General features: G+C 43.7%; 1 protein-coding gene across 1 annotated transcript in view; it reads left to right on the forward strand.

Annotated features, from left to right (window-relative positions):
• The window catches only part of WDR62 (WD repeat domain 62), a gene marked incomplete at its 5' end in the record, with an annotated part of 926,258 nt that overhangs the window by 437,555 nt on the left and 472,501 nt on the right, over positions 1–16,202 (forward strand). The window contains one exon of the mRNA XM_069207611.1: positions 5,589–5,752. Within this exon, the coding sequence (XP_069063712.1) occupies positions 5,589–5,752 (164 nt within the window). The remainder of the gene's footprint in view (positions 1–5,588; positions 5,753–16,202) is intronic.

Below are 16,202 nucleotides of genomic sequence, written 5' to 3' on the forward strand. Positions count from 1 at the left end.
AAAAAATCTATTTCCTAACTTTCTGGTCCCTATCACCTTTGTATTTTTCAGTGGAAAAATATACTTGTTGTTTGATAACATGTTGGCTTCCTGTTTGTAGTTTTATTACCTGCCTCTATTGATATCTGTGTGATTTGCTTTCAGTATCTGTGAGTGTCCATGTGAAATGCATGAATCCATGTTTGGCTTGAATATATTTGGGAATGTTTTGGCTGTAGTACTACTGAAATAGATGTGGGTGTAATATTACTGAACTTAAAGAGACTTAACCTTTTGTAGGTGTGCTTTTATATTTGCATTTCTTCCCTGTGCCCTTTCTTAGATTTCCAATTTTCCCCCTTTTTTGTGGTTGATATTCTCCTTTTTCCTTCAGTTCACCCTTGCCACTCAAACATCTGATGGTGGCGAGCTACAAGGGGTATAGATTTGGCAAGGCATTTGATTCATGATTGTAACTCTGTGAACTGCTTTTATGGGTATTTGAAGCAGGACTACATCTTTAATGCTTCACATGCTCATAGATGCATTTTGTGAACTGGGCAAACTGATCCCCTCCTGCTCCAATTACACTTTTTCTGTTGACCACACTGAAATGATTAAACAATACAATCATAAAATGGCAACTATATTTAATAATCAAAAGCAAGTACAAATATCTCTAAAATCCTAACTGGTGCAACAGTGTTATTAACAATAAGAAAATATTCATCCCTTCAAAGCAGTTGCAATGTACTTTGTGAACTGGGCTGAGAGGCAGTGTATTTTGCAGATGGAGTCTTACGAAGGGCATTGTGATAGTTGCATAAGATGCTGATTTCCCTTTGTTTGTGTTTACTTACTGTGGACATGACAACATGCATAGTGCTGTCTACACCCTTTGCAGACCCCTTAGCTGTCTTAGTAAAGTGTAGAATATACATATACATCCTACCAGGTCCAAGTCATGTCCCCAGCTATATCACGTGTAAGCCCCCATCACTTTGTTGTCCCATGTGTCACTGGAAAATGAGGATAACAAGCCAGAAGTGCCTGCCTTGCCTCTACCTCAATTCCATGATCTACAACTTGTTAGTTCCAGTCCGAGTTATCTTTCCCTTGTCCACAAACATTCCCTGTCTGTGGTTTTAGATTCATTCTAATTTGGTCCCTTCTTTTAATTTTGTTCCCTCTGGACCTTTCTGTAAGTGAGTAACTTCATCCTGGAGTGGGAATGGTTTGGGTCACTCGTGCAGGACGATTTTTAGGTTGCAGCCAACTAGACAGCACAGCTGCCTGGTTTGCTAAAGACATCTTGCGGACTTTCAGAACTTGACCTAGGAACGCATTCCGCTTGTTGATTACCATTGGCTTTGTGGTTTGTAACTCACGCTTTCTGGCTTTCTATTTGTTGTCTTTATTTGCCCTAGGCTCTCCAAGTTCAGTCTGTCCCTTTCGTTGTCTAAACTGTGTTTACTGTAGTCTTTCACAAATTTGCCTTCTGTAAACAGGCTTTTAAATTTTCTTATCTTGTCACATTTACTATGCATTCAAAGACAGAGGTAAAATGCTAGGCTCTCTCTTCTAGGGAGCTTGATGTTTATTTTCCTTTCTCTGACTTCAAAGTGAGAGATTTGATGTGACAATCCTGCTAAGTACCCATTTAAGAAAGAAGCAGTCCAATGCTAATTTTTTTCTAGCACACACCAAATGATGAACTGTGCTTGTGTTTCAGAATGTATCATAATTAGTACAAATGAAGCTAATTTTCTTTATAATTCTGAAGTGTGGGTGAAACAAATGTTTGAATACGATCAAAACACATCAGTATACTTGGTGATGACATTTGCACACATTGCTTACGTGAAGTAAAACCACATTTGAATGCATGGGTAATGGTCATTTCAATTGAAATGCGTTTCTGTAATGGCAGTGTGCTACCACACCATGCGTACTCCACACTGCACCACCCCACTCAATCTAACCCAATCAACCGCATCCCACTTCAGTCTACCCCACTCAAATCTACCCCAGTCTACTCCAATCTACCCCAATTCACCCCACTCCAGTGTACCTCATTACAACCCACTCCACTCCAATCTACCCCACTCCGCTCTAACCCCCTTCAACTTACCTCACTCTATACCAATGTACCCCACTCCACTGCAATCTATCCAACTCCCTCTCCACTCAGTTCTGACACTCCCCCACCCCAATCTACCACACTCCAATATACCCCACTCCTCTCTACCACACCACACTCCACCCAGATCTACCCCACTCCAATCTACCACGCTCCTCTCAAATCTATCCCACTCTACTCCAGTCTACCCACCCACACTACCCCAATCTACCCTACTCCAATCTATCCCAGTCCATTCTACCCCATCTACTCCATTCCAATCCACCCCACTCCAAACTACCCCACTCCAGTCATTCCTCTTCACTCTACCCCACTCCATTTCAGTTTACCCCACTTAAATCCACCCAATGCACCTCACTGTACCCCATCCTAATCTACCCCACTACTCTCCACTCTAGTCTATCCCACTCCACTTTCCCCAATCTATCTCCCTCCACTCCACCCCAGTTCACTGCTCCTCCCACTCCACTCTGATCTACCCCACTCCACTCTACCCCTTGTCTACCTCCCTCCACTCGATCCACTTCAGTTCACCTGCTCTACTCCACTCTGCCCCAATCTACCACACTTCCTTCCACTCTAGCCAGTCTACCCCACTCCAATCTAATCTAACTCTACCCCTTGTCTACCTCCCTTCTCTCGATCCACTTCAGTTCACATGCTCCACCCTGCCCCAATCTACCACACTCCCTTCCACTCTAGCCAGTCTACCCCACTCCAATCTAATCTACCACATGCCACTTGAATCTTCCCCACTCTAGTCCAATCTAACCCACTCCACTCCACCCCACCCCAGTCTACCCTACCCCACTTCACCCCAAACTAGCCAACACCATCTACCCTGCTCCTAACTACTCTGTTCCGGTCGGCTCCACACCACTCCAATCTACCTGACTCCTATCTATCTAATACCAACCTACCCCACTCCAGTGTTCCCCACTTCACTCCAATCTACCCCTCTCCACTTGTCTAACCCACTCCACTCTACCCCAATCCACTGCACTCAACTCTTCCCCAATCTACCCCATACTTCTCCAATCTACCTCAGAATATCTCACTCCACTCTACCCGATTTACCTCACTCTGATCTACCCCACTCCACCCCCAAGTTACCCCAGTTCATTCTACCCTACTCCAAACTACCTCACACACACTACCTCACTCTACCCCTCTCTACCCCACTCCAATCTACCCCACAGCACACCACTCCAATAAATCCCACTCCCCTAGTTTATCCCAGTCCAGCCTACCACACTCCACTCTACCCAATTCAAACCCACTCCACTCCAATCTACTCCACTCCAATCTAATCTATCCCACCCTGATCTATCCCACTTCAATCATCCCTCATCAATTTACCCCACTCAGTCTACCTCACTCCACTCCAATTTACCCCAATACAAGCCATGCCATATCAATCATCCCTCTTCATTCTACCCCACTTCACTCTACCCCACTCCATTCTACCCTACTCTAATCCACCCAATCGACCCCTCTCCAATCTAATCTCCCCCACTCCACTCTTCCCCAGTCTATCTCACTCAGCTCCAATCTTGACTCCACCGCAGTCTATCCAACTTCTACCCCAGTCTACCACATTCCATTCCACTCTACCCAATCTACCCCACTCCACTTCAAATTACCACATGCCACTCAAATCTAATCCACTTCACGTAAATCCACCCCACTCCAGTCTACCTTACCCCACTCCACTCCAAGCTACTCCACACCAGTATACTCTATACAATCTGCCCTACACCAATCTACTCAACCTAATCCTCACCAGCCTGCTTCACTCCAATTTACCCAACCCTAACTCAGTGTACCCCACTCCAGTCTACCCCACCCCGTCCCAATCTACCCCATACCACTCTATCCATCTCCACTCCAACCAACTCTGATCCACCTCACTTTACTCCAGGCTTCCTTCTCCTATGTCACTCCAATCTCCCCACCTCCTGTCTCACTCCAGTCTCCCCCACTCCACCCTAATCGACCCCACTCCACTTTAATCTACCCCTCTCTAATCTACCACACTTCGGTCTATCTCAGTCACTGCCCTGGACTCTTCCCCAATCTACTGCACTCCAATCCATTCTTCCCCAGTTCAATCTACCTTATTCTACTCCACTCCACCCGTCTACCCCAATTCAATCTACCACAATCCACCCCACTCCATTCAACCCCACTCTACCCCCTCCACTCCGTTCTACCCCACCCCACTGTACCCCAATCTACCCTATTCCACTCCACCCCAGTCTACCCCACTCCTGTCTATCTCACTCCACTCCACGTCACTAATATTTAGTCATGCTAAACAGCAGCCACACTGGTGTACAACATGACTAAAACATATTTGAATAGGTGAGATCTATTGCCTTTGCCAACGCTTGTTTATTCCTTGTCCTCCATCTTTCTTGCCCTCACACCTTCCGCCTGCCCTTTACAGATTCCCCTCTTGCTTCACTTTTCTCCTACGGATGGACCCATCACTCATGCTGATCGAAACTGTTGAATCTTTAGGATAGGAGAGCAATGTCAATGAGTTGCTGTGGTTTCTTAATGTCAGGGACCCATCCTTTGCGCAAACTCATATATTCTGATGGATATACATTGTTGCATTGTATCATATACCCTAAACACGGGCTTATGTCCTTTCACAGTGTGGTCACTAGAGCACAAGCACTTATTTATAGAAGCTGTAATTTCTTGTGAGTTCCATACAATTATTGGTTTTTGTGCCTGCTTCTTGAATCATGAATTGCTCTCTTGGTATTTGGAATTTTTCATCACAGTACGAATCTGGAACACTTGTTTCCATTATTATTCAGATGCCTCTGGTTCCAGATAGGTGTTGGGCTGCCCCGGTTTATGATTAATATTGCTATTAGTTTGAAACATCAGTGAACACCAGATCGCCGTTAAACATACCTCTGTATCAATTTAATCAATAAGCTTTCAACAGTTTTTCCTCACCAAATAATGTGTGGTGTTTTTGTTATCACGAATGATGGTGGGGGGGGGGGGGGAGTGTAAGGGTAGACCCATGGGCTGTTTCCGCTTTTTCCAACCACGCAGTCTTACATAAACCCAAACTAAGGGTTTGATTTAAAGTGGCAAGGAATTCTCAGTGTATGCCATTTTACCCACTAACTCCAGGAGCGAGTAAAACACGTCATTTTCCAAAGCCATTGGGAGCCAGTGCCATGATTCCCTGCTGTCAGAAGTGCCCTTGGTAGTCGGGGCTTGTAGCTTCTGATATTCGCTGTCCAAAACTTTGCTACTGGAGATTAATCCTGTTTTTGCTATAGTAGTGTTCAGACTTCGAGCTTTGCAGCCAAGATTAATTATTCTCACACCTATGGTGGAAAGTCCTTTTTGAGGTAGGTTAAGATAAACACCATTTTTCTTAGTTGCTTTTGTGGGAATTTATATTGTTTAAAGTTATCTACTTTGAATTTTTTTGTAGATGCAGAATGCGGCAGGTACATGCAGTATTTTACATGACTCCGAATCCTCAAGTAGCATCTCTTCTGAAGACATGCTAACCAATCAAGAAGTTGATTCACCTGACACCAGTGAATTTATTTTATACCCTACGCTATCTGATGAATCATCTCTAGGAACTGACAGGTTAGTTTCTGCCTTCAGAAATACTATTCCAAGGTCAAATTATGCTAAATTTCCATCTGATGAAAGACAGCATGCAAAGAGACCGACTGAACGACTGTCATAGTACTGCTGAAGGACTGTTGTCACAGTTTAAATGTCAACTTATGATTTTCTTAGAAAATGATAATTTAGGTTGGATGTAACAATTTGTTTAAATTTTTGCTTCGCTCCGCCACTGCCCTAAGTATTAGATGACCTTTTTCCATTACCTTTTTTTGCATATTTGCATAAGTTGAAAGTGAGTCTGATGAAGTTGTCCAGAGAACAGCACTCCATCAGCAGAGAGCAACTCAGACTGCCCAAGCGATGCAACGCAACGCAAGGCATCTTCATAATTTTCCAGTCTATTCGCTCCGTGCCAAGCTTGTAGTTTACCTAGCTTAATTAAAGGCTGGTCTTCCTAGCATCTGGAAAAGAGAGCCTACAAAACATGCACGAGTCAAATGATCCCTCATTGATTTTACAGATAAGAAATTAAGCAGTTTCTTCTAAGAATTGGAACCAGTGACGAGTTATAGAAAGGGCTCTATAGACAATATATGCACAGTGGTGCTTCTGCTATTACTACGTAAGATGTACCTGCCAATATAGACATGAGTTTGTAGGAGGGTCTGGAAAGTGCTGTGAAGAGGATGCAAAAGAGTATTTATTATTCCACCTCAGAACATGGTTAGGCAATAGTTATAGCCCTGTCCATTTAGTTGTTGTTTGTGTATATGGATATAAATTAAACTTCCTCAGCGCAACAAGCCTTTTGCTTCTATCTTTCTGAAGAAAAGCTCATGGTCCACCTTTTATAATGTGACTGTGCTAGCAATCTCTACTTCCATGTCATAAATCCCTTTGACTTCTCTGTGGTTGACTGTAGAGCATGTTCTTGTTTGGAACTTTTTTCTATATCCTTTCTGGACTATATTCTTCCTCATAATTAACAGACCCCGTGTGGTGATGATCATGTTTCAAATACGTATTAAAATGTGTTCTGCTTTTCTGATCTATCAGCACCTAAGAGAAATAAATGCTCATTTGAATGCTGAAAAAAAGGCCCTTTACACGAGTCTTAATGAACTTGTGTATTAAATATAATTTTTGCCTTTCCAAAATTTGGTAAAAAAAAAAAAAAAAAAGCCACATGACATGCGGGTGTAGTCCACCAGCTGTCTTCAAGAGTCTCAGTTTTGACGCATGGTCGTATGTGGGTGTCTTTGTTTAGCACTTGCCCCCGCTCTCACTCCATTCCTTATGCAACAATTTTTTTTTCATTTTGTCAAATGTTGCTAATTCCGGAGTGTGGTTCGTCCCATTTCTGTTTTTTACGCAGGTGTATATTGTGGCAATTCATGGTTTCTTCATTGGATTCCTGTGTTTTAGGTGGCTTTGGTCTTAAGATCAGGTTTTTCATATTATCTTTGGTACTTCATGTTACATGAGATCTAAGACAGATTTTCCCAATGGCATTTTGGAAACATGGAAGTCTGACACTAGCACTCATTATTGGGAAGCAGTGCACTATCTCCCCACTTCTGGGCCTACTTTCGATGCTCAGCTGCCCACATGCATTGGGCCTTACATGAGTTTTATTGTGGGGCTAAAACATAAGCATAAGCTTCCCTCAACTCATAATCTAGGCTGCTTACCGGTTCTTTCCTAGTTGGACTCTCGTTCTTAGGCCAGGTTGCTGGTTTAGGGATGACAGCATTTTTGTTTATAGGCGACTCAGCCAGTCAAGTTGCAACTGTTGGCCCAACCCTCCTGGCTCACAAGCAGTACCTCATCAAAAACCCACACAGTAAAAGGTGATTTCTGGCAGACCTTTATGCATGGAGTCTAGAATGCGACATGCAAGGGGAGTTGTGGTGGAACGGAAGTTATCCTTTTCTCATGTTAGCAACAAGTCTCAGTCACACACAGGCAATAAAGGAGATGCAGGAAAGTTTTCGATAGGATTATTAAAAAGACTGCAATATACTATAAAATTAATGAGCTGCCATTAACAATGCAAGAAGCAGAATGGTAAAGATGAGAGTTGTGAATACAAAGACCCCCACCAGCTTGCAATAAACATGAAATGTAAAATCCCTAGCATAGAGAACCTAATCCCAAGCCTAATGAGAGATAGGTGTGGTAAACCTAATCTCTAACCTAAAGAGAGCTGTGTGTTAAACCTAATCTGCCAGTTCAAGTCCATGAGAAGCACCCCCCAAGCCTAGTTACCTTGGAATGAGATCTCTAGATCAGGCTCCGTGGTGACACGAAAGCTGGGTCTGCATTAAAGCGACGTGCAGCATAGATGGCGTTGATAGCATCTGATAGGAATCCCTCTGATAACCTTGTCTGCGTGAGATGTCTTTTTTCAGATCTTGTAGGGCCCCCTGATGCAGGATTGTTCCCAAACAATAGACAAGGAGGCATGTTTGGGGTGGCAATTATGTAAACAATTCCCTCCAAAAGTACATTGTGTTTCTGCCACACACGAGTGGGAAAGGGACAGGATGTGAATACCTACGTTTCTCACTTAACGTTGATGCTAATAGTGAGGCTTTCACAGTGTGGCACTGATAACGTAAAATCAAAACATTTCACCAACTATAAACATAGCCCTTTTGCAAGAAATAATTAAATAAATAGTCTAAGACAGAGCAAGTTAAGCAGGTTAAAAGTTACTAGGTGATGGGGCACGGGCCTGAAAGCCAGAAGGCTAAGGTAAACTCCTGATTCGCATTAAAACTAAATAGCATCCACTACACCCTCCACCTTGCCAGAACACGGATGACCCCATATTGATGAAGCCATACAAAGTGTATTGAGTCCAAGCTGAAAAATGCTCTGAGCCAAAAACATCTCAAAACAAGTTACAATCTTATTAAAAACTAGCTAAAAACATACAAAGAGATAAAAATGTTGACCATGACAAGCACAGCATGTCAGATAGTAATCAACTCAATATGGCACTTTGGCATTAAATTGTTAGCTTCTAAATAAGGCCCATCAGTTAGGAACAATCATGATCTTGAAGAGTGTCTCCGAAGTCGTTGAAAGAAAGTGCATCCAGGAATAACTCCACATCATCAGATCGATGACCGAATTGGCAGACGGATCCACAGAGCAGAAAGTGCACAGCAACCTCAAACACAGGGTCACCGGCGAAGGCAGCACCATCCAAAGTGCCTGAAGGATCCAGATAGTTAACCAGCAGTGGCTCATAAGTGGCTTCGCGAATCAGCCGCAGTATCATGGGATACAACTGCAAATGAACCCTCATCGGGAACACTAGCAGCTCGTGGTCCACAGGAGGCACCAGTGGAACAGCAAGGCACACCGAAGGTAGACACTCAGAGGCACCAGGTACAATGGAATACTGGTTGCATGCACCATAGGACTGGTCGGAATGACAGTGTCCAATCATGCTCCAATTCTTCCAGCAACGGAGCACCAAAGAACTGCACCATGCGAGCACAGCTGGGCTGGTAAGTTGCTCCATCACTCCTCTTAGCTGAGAAGTCACAACCACTGCATAGTAGGAGCAGCAGTATCCCGCCAATTAAAGCCAAAGCCACCGGAAAGCTGCAAAACTCACTTGAAAAGAGTGCATGGATAGCTGATGGAATGACTCCTAAGACAGTCTGGAAGATGGAAACAAATCCAGTTCCAACAGCCCTAAAGAAGTGCACAATCCCCTTAGTGCTCAAGGCATTATATATTCTGGAAACTAGTTCTCCAAAGTGCGTGGGAAAGTTGGTTTTTAATAGGGATTGTATCTCAACTGAGGTTCTTGCTATCTGGAGAGCATACGTCTCTCTAGCTGATGTCAAAACTTGTTTCTGAAACAGTAGTACCTTCAGTTTGCTCAGCTTGTCATCATTTACATTAGTAGTACCAGTGTGAGGCCACATTTCTGCTACTCTTATCTCGTGTTGGTGGGGGGGAGGGAGGGAGGGAGGGGGGGTAGAACATGTCCACAACAAGTTACAGTCTTAGAGACTGGTCTCTTATTGCAACAGCTCAGTTCATTCAGGACTACATAACTTCCATTTTAAAGTATAGGAAATGCTGGACGAATCAAAGGGACAGGAGTACCCTTCAGAAAACAGGCAAAATTTGCAACCCCGTGTTGCAAAGGCCATGAAGAGACACCTGCTTGCAAATCATTGACTGACTGACACTAGTCCAGCATTCGCTTCCACTGAGAAAGACCACTGTTCAAACATTTGTACTCAAAAGGCAACTCACAATCTTCTTTAATATAGCTATCTCCTAGCCACTCGTATCTGCCCACAGCAAGATGCTTCGATCATTTTGTGAAACGAAAGGAGGAAATATGCAGATTTATAATGCCATGTAAGAGCCATACTGTTGATGGACTTTCTGCAACTGTGAAAGGCAGCTTTTCAAATTTTTCTATATGAACCATGGTGTAACTCGCTTCCCTTGTAGCCATTATCTGTTGTTCCTTGGATAAATTAAAAGTAGCAAACAGGTTACTACTGTTAATGTATTTCTTTGGAACGTGAGCATTTTTCAGAATCTGTAACGTCCAACCTTACTGCATGATGGAACACAGCTGATTTTGTCCATGATGTCGAAGGAACATGTCATTCTGAATGATGTCAATCGCAGATGGCACTGTTATTAAGGGTGTATATTCTGTTGGACAGAGTATTCATGCCATTGTCGACAACAGCTAAAGCCTTTCACAAATTTTCCTTATCTTTCTGCCTCAAACTGTCACGAACTGCACACGGCTTCTCACCTCTGGATGCAGGATTTGATAAAACACCCGGTCTTCTGCTGGTTCTGGATAATCCCAGATAGGGGTGACCCTTTCTAGTAGCCACGGTGCCGCTCGACAGAAAACGCCTCAGCAGTCCGTACCTTCCAGAAGGAGTCCTAGAGGAAAAACCCCAAGAAATGGGGAAAAAAAACCTCAAAACAGGAACTCCTGAAAAGGAAGAAAAAACAGGACTTGAAAAAGGACAAAAGGCAAAAATCACCAAGAGTGAAACAGGAACGACGAACAGGACCCAAGAGCACCACCAAAGGGAAGTGTTTGCAACGCAAGGCAGAGCAAGACTGAGTGACTTATATACTGGAAAACAGAAAGTGACCTCAGAGGAAAATGAAACGACACCATCTTGAATTGGGAAAAGCCCATAGAAAAGAATAGGAAAAAAGGATGTTGTATAAAAGAAAAGGGCATGCTGGGAAATAGAAACAGGAAGAAGACAACATGGAGACCAGCAGGAATACAGAGAAAATAAAGTGCACAGAAACCAAGAAGAAAAGGGGAAAAAAAGGACAAGAAAGAGACCACAAACAGGAAAAAAGAGAATCCCCTAAAATAGGTAAGGGCGACGCGACCGGGAGCACAAAACATGCTTCCTGGAACACGTCGCCAAAACGGGAAACAAAACGCGGAGGACGGCGCTCCAAAAATCAGAGGCGCGATCCGACCGCGTCAGAGAAAGAGACGACGCAGTGAGGCGCGGCGTCACAGTAGGTCCGCTCCCCGAGACCCCAGGTTTGTCAGGGTGACGGGTAAAAGACAGGCGAACCAAGCGGGGAGCATGGACGGAGGAGGCATCCTCCCAAGAGCAGTCACTGAGAGGGTAGACTTTCCAGTGAGTCAAAAACTGCAGTCTGTTCCGAAGAAATCGGGAATCACAAATTTCCTGTGCTTCATATTCAGGATGGCCGTCCACAGAAAGAGGAGGAGGTCGTTGGAAGTGTCGGTGGTATGGATCAGGAATGAAAGGTTTCAATTGGGGCACATGAAAAACAGGATGAACTCTCCAAGTATGAGGCAACCGCAGTTGAACAGCAACAGGATTCAAGATTTTCAAAATCCGAAAGGGTCCATAAAAATGTTGTTTGAATTTATTGAGAGAAAATCGGGAGGGTAGAAATTTGTAGGAAAGCCACACTTTGTGTCCTACTTGATACGAGGGTGCCGTCTGACGATGACGATCTGCTTTCTGTTTCATTGCTTGTTTAGAAGATAAGAGAGATGTATGGATTAGGCCCTGAATTTGGCAGATCCGTCGTGCAAAAGAAGTGACTGCAGGAACAAGAGAAGTTTTACAGGGAACAGTGGACATGGCCCTAGGATGCAATAGGTGCAATAAAAAGGTGTGCAATAAAAAGGTGTGGTCTTGGTTGCACTATGAACTGTGTTGTTGTAGGAGAATACGTCAAGGGCAAGAAAATCCAACCAATTATTTGAGTGGCATTACAGTAACATCTCAGATATTGTTGAAGTTCCTGATTCACTAGTTCAGTTTGACCATTAGTTTGTGGATGGAAACCAGAGGACCAGGACACCTCCATGTTCAACAAAGCACAAAAAGCTCTCCAGAATCGTGACACATGTTGTGGCCCTCTGTCCAAAATGACCTCTTGCGGAAGACCATGGAGGCGAAAAATATCTTGCATGAATATGAAACTCATTTCAGGAGCTGTTGGTAATTTTTTCAAGGCTGTGAAGTGTGCCATCTTGGTGAAGGAATCAACTGTTACCATAATTACATGATTACCAGAAGAGGATGGTAAGGAACAAATGAAATCCGTGGAAAGAGTACACCAAGGAGCTGAAGGAACAGGTAAAGGCATTAATAAACCTGCTGGTTTAGTTCTGGGTGTCTTGGTCTGGGCACATACTGGACATGCTAAGACATAGGATTCTGTATCTTTCTTAAGGGAAGGTCACCAAAAAGATCGTTGCAGCAGCTCCTGGGTCTTCTTGATTCCTCGATGCCCAGCTACTGGGGAATCATGACACTTTTGTAATGCCTCCGTCTGTACCTTTTTAGTAGGTAAGAAAAGAACCTTCTGATGATAGAAGTAATCATTTTCATTCTGTAAGAAGGGTGTCACTTTATTCCATTCTGCAATAGGAAGTAACTGGTACTCAGATTTGACGCGTTTGTGAAAAGATTGAGTAGCTCCTATGATTCTACTGGACTCAATAATGTGTGGAGAGGAGATCTTAGCGACGTCAGGATATCGACTGGATAAAACATCTGCCACCAAATTCTGGGAGCCAGGTATGTAAGTTATCACGAAATCATACTGGCTAAAGAAGAAGGCCCATCTTGCTTGGCGACTTTTGCGACACTGGAAACTTCTAAGACATTGTGAATTGCTGTGGTCAGTCCTGGCTTCAAAAGGCTATCTGGTACCCATCAAGAAATGCCTCCATTCCTTACATGCTACTTTGAGAGCAAGTAATTCTCGTTCCAGTACTGAATAATTGTGATCTGCTTCTGTTAAAATATGAGAGAGATAGAATATAGGATATTCTAATCCATCGTTGTCTTGTTTCTGATGCAGAACTGCTCCTAGGGCTCTGTCAGAGGCATCTGTCACAACTATACATTTTTTAGTAGTGTCAGGATGTCGCAGAATGGGTGCTTGGGTGAAGGACTTATTTAATTCTTGAAAGGCCCGTTCAGCACTTTCGGTCCAGACAAAGCCCTTGTTCAAATTCTCTTTCTTGATAGTTTGGGTAACGAAACTTTGTTGGTAGGCAAAGTCCTGACTAAACTGGCAATAGAAGTTTGATAGCCCTAGAAAGCATTGAGTTTCTTTTACTGAAGATGGAGAAGGCCAGTCTAGGATGCCTCTTAGTTTGTTTGGGTCCATGGATATTCCGTGTTGATTTGATACTTAATCCCAAATAATTCACTTTGGTCTTATGAAATTCACACTTCTCTGGTTTACAATATAACTGATTCCTTTTAAGTCTTTCCAAGACCTGCAGTACATGTACGTATGTTGCTCAGAATTATGGGAATATCTCAAGATATCATCCAGATAGATAACTACATAGTGATTTAATAAGTCAGAGAACACTGAATCCATGAATCGTTGGAAAACAGAAGGCGCATTGGTCAATCCAAAAGGCATGACACGATACTCATAGTGTCCGAAGGGAGTACGGAAAGCTGTTTTCCATTCATCTCCTTCTTTGATTCGTAAAAGATGATAGGCACCCCTTAGATCTAATTTGGTGAACATCTTGGCTCCTTGGATGGCATACAATATATATCCCGAATTAAGGGCAAGGGATAACGATCCTTGATTGTTATCTTATTGAGTCCACGAAAGTCGACACATGGACGCAGATCTTTCGTCTCCTTGGGGACAAAGAAAAGAGGAGCCCCAGCAGGAGACGTAGAAGGAGCAATGAACCCATTCTTTAAATTGTCATCCAGGTATTCCTTGAGCACCTTCTTTTCTTGATCTGTCAATGAATACATTCGACCAAAAGGTACTACTTCATTGGGAACCAATGGAATACCACAGTCATAGATTTGATGAGGAGGTAGAATGGGATTACTGGGTTTCTGAAAGATCCCAAAGTATCCATGATAACAGTCTGGAACTCCTTGAATCATATTTATAGTATTATTAATATCCTTAGTTGACTGACAGGATCTTTTAGGAGACCAATAGGAGTTAGTTGAATAACAATTATGCTGACAAAACAAAGACGTTAAAGATATGGTTCGAGTTTCCCAATTGATATTGGGGTTGTGCCGGGTTAACCAGGGTATTCCTAAAATCATTGTGTGATTCGGTGAGGCTATAAGGTCAAAGGCAACATGTTCTTGGTGCCCCCAAAAGTCAAACCGAGTGTGGGAGAAGAGGCCACCACAGGACCTGAGGTTGAAGGAGAGCCATCAACCGTGTGTACCTGCTCAGGATTTTCTTTAGGAATACGTGTAATTCCCTTATTCTTAGCCCAGGTCTCATACAAATAGATTCCACTAGCTCCACAGCCTATAAGCGCTAGGAGTTGTTCTTCTTGACCTTGTGAACATTGTAACATGACCGAAAGGATAAACAGGGTGGACATACTTTCTCTGGAGGAACATATCGATGGTATTTCAGCTCCTCCCGTCTCCTTCCTCCTTACAGGGGACGGGAGTTGGCGTTTCCCGAAGGTCTGGAGGGACGAACAGGGGAACCACAAATCAGATGGCCATCTTTGCCACAATAAAGACAAAGTCCTTTTGTCTTCTATCCTCCTCTTCTGATTCAGTTAGCGGACCACGGTCGAGATCAACCTGCATGGGTTCTTCTGTGGAAGATGGAGAGGCTTCTGAAGGGACATCGTCAGTTTGAGGACTGCTGGTATGATAATTCCCATGCTGATATGGAACTCGCGTTCTTCTTTCCATCTGGCGGTCTCGTAGTCTATATTTAATGTTCATGACTTGGTCCATCAATTCCTTTAAGGAACGGGCTGGAGTGGAATGTACTAATTCATCCTTAATTTCTTCACGCAGACCTCGGCGGAACAAGATTACAAAGGTGCGTTGCACCCAAGAGGTTTCGGCTACCAACTGTTTAATACGGGTTATATACTGCAGAACATCCTGATTGCCCTGCTGTATGTCACATAAGGCCTCCTCAGCCACTGCTTCCACCCCAGGCCTTTTGAACATCTGTTTGAAGAGATTCAAGAAAGCAGAATAATTAGTCCGGACTGGATCTTCCGCAGAGACCAGAGGAGTCACTCAAGCAAGTGCAGGACCAGGCAAGGCACTGATCAGATAGCCCACCTATCCTTATCGGAGGAAAATTGGAGTGGACGAAAAGCAAAGAAGAACATCCAGAAACTCCTTTATCTTCTGAGGATCTCCTGAATATCGAGAAGTAGCAGCAGATACAGGTGGTATGTCCATTGACTGGGAAGACCGGACTTGTCGTAGTGCAGTGTTTTCAGGCCCCCAGTTGCTGTAACTCTTGAGCTTGTTGTTGGACTGTCTGCGGCATGGCTTGCGCATTTTCTGCTGCATCTCCCTGTAGTCCTTCCATGGCTGCCTCGCAATGTGGAATCTTTTGGCGTTGCAATCTGTCACGAACTGCACATGGCTTCTCACCTTTTGGATGCAGGATTTGAAGACACCCGGTCTTCTGATGGTTCAGGATAATCCCAGATAGGGGCGACCCTTTCTAGTGGCTACGGTGCCACTCGACAGAAAGCGCCTAAGCAGACCGTACACTCCAGAAGGAGTACCAGAAGAAAAACCCCAAGAAATGGGGAAAAAACTTCAAAACAGTAACTCCTGAAAAGGAAGAAAAAACAGGTCTTGAAAACAGGACAAAAGGCAAAAATCACCAAGAGCGAAATAGGAACGACGAACAGGAGCGAAGAGCACCACCAATGGGAAGTGTTTGCAACGCAAGGCAGAGCAAGACTGAGGAAGTGTTTGCAACGCAAGGCAGAGCAAGACTGAGTGACTTATATACTGGAAAACAGGAAGTGACCTGACAGGAAAATGAAATGAAATGACACCATCTTGAATTGGGAAAAGCCCATAGAAAAGAATAGGAAAAAAGGATGTAGTACAAAAGAAAAGGACCTGCTGGGAAATAGAAACAGGAAGAAGACAACATGGAGACGAGC

Source organism: Pleurodeles waltl, chromosome 9, assembly GCF_031143425.1.
Source record: "Pleurodeles waltl isolate 20211129_DDA chromosome 9, aPleWal1.hap1.20221129, whole genome shotgun sequence".
Lineage (NCBI taxonomy): Eukaryota > Metazoa > Chordata > Amphibia > Caudata > Salamandridae > Pleurodeles > Pleurodeles waltl.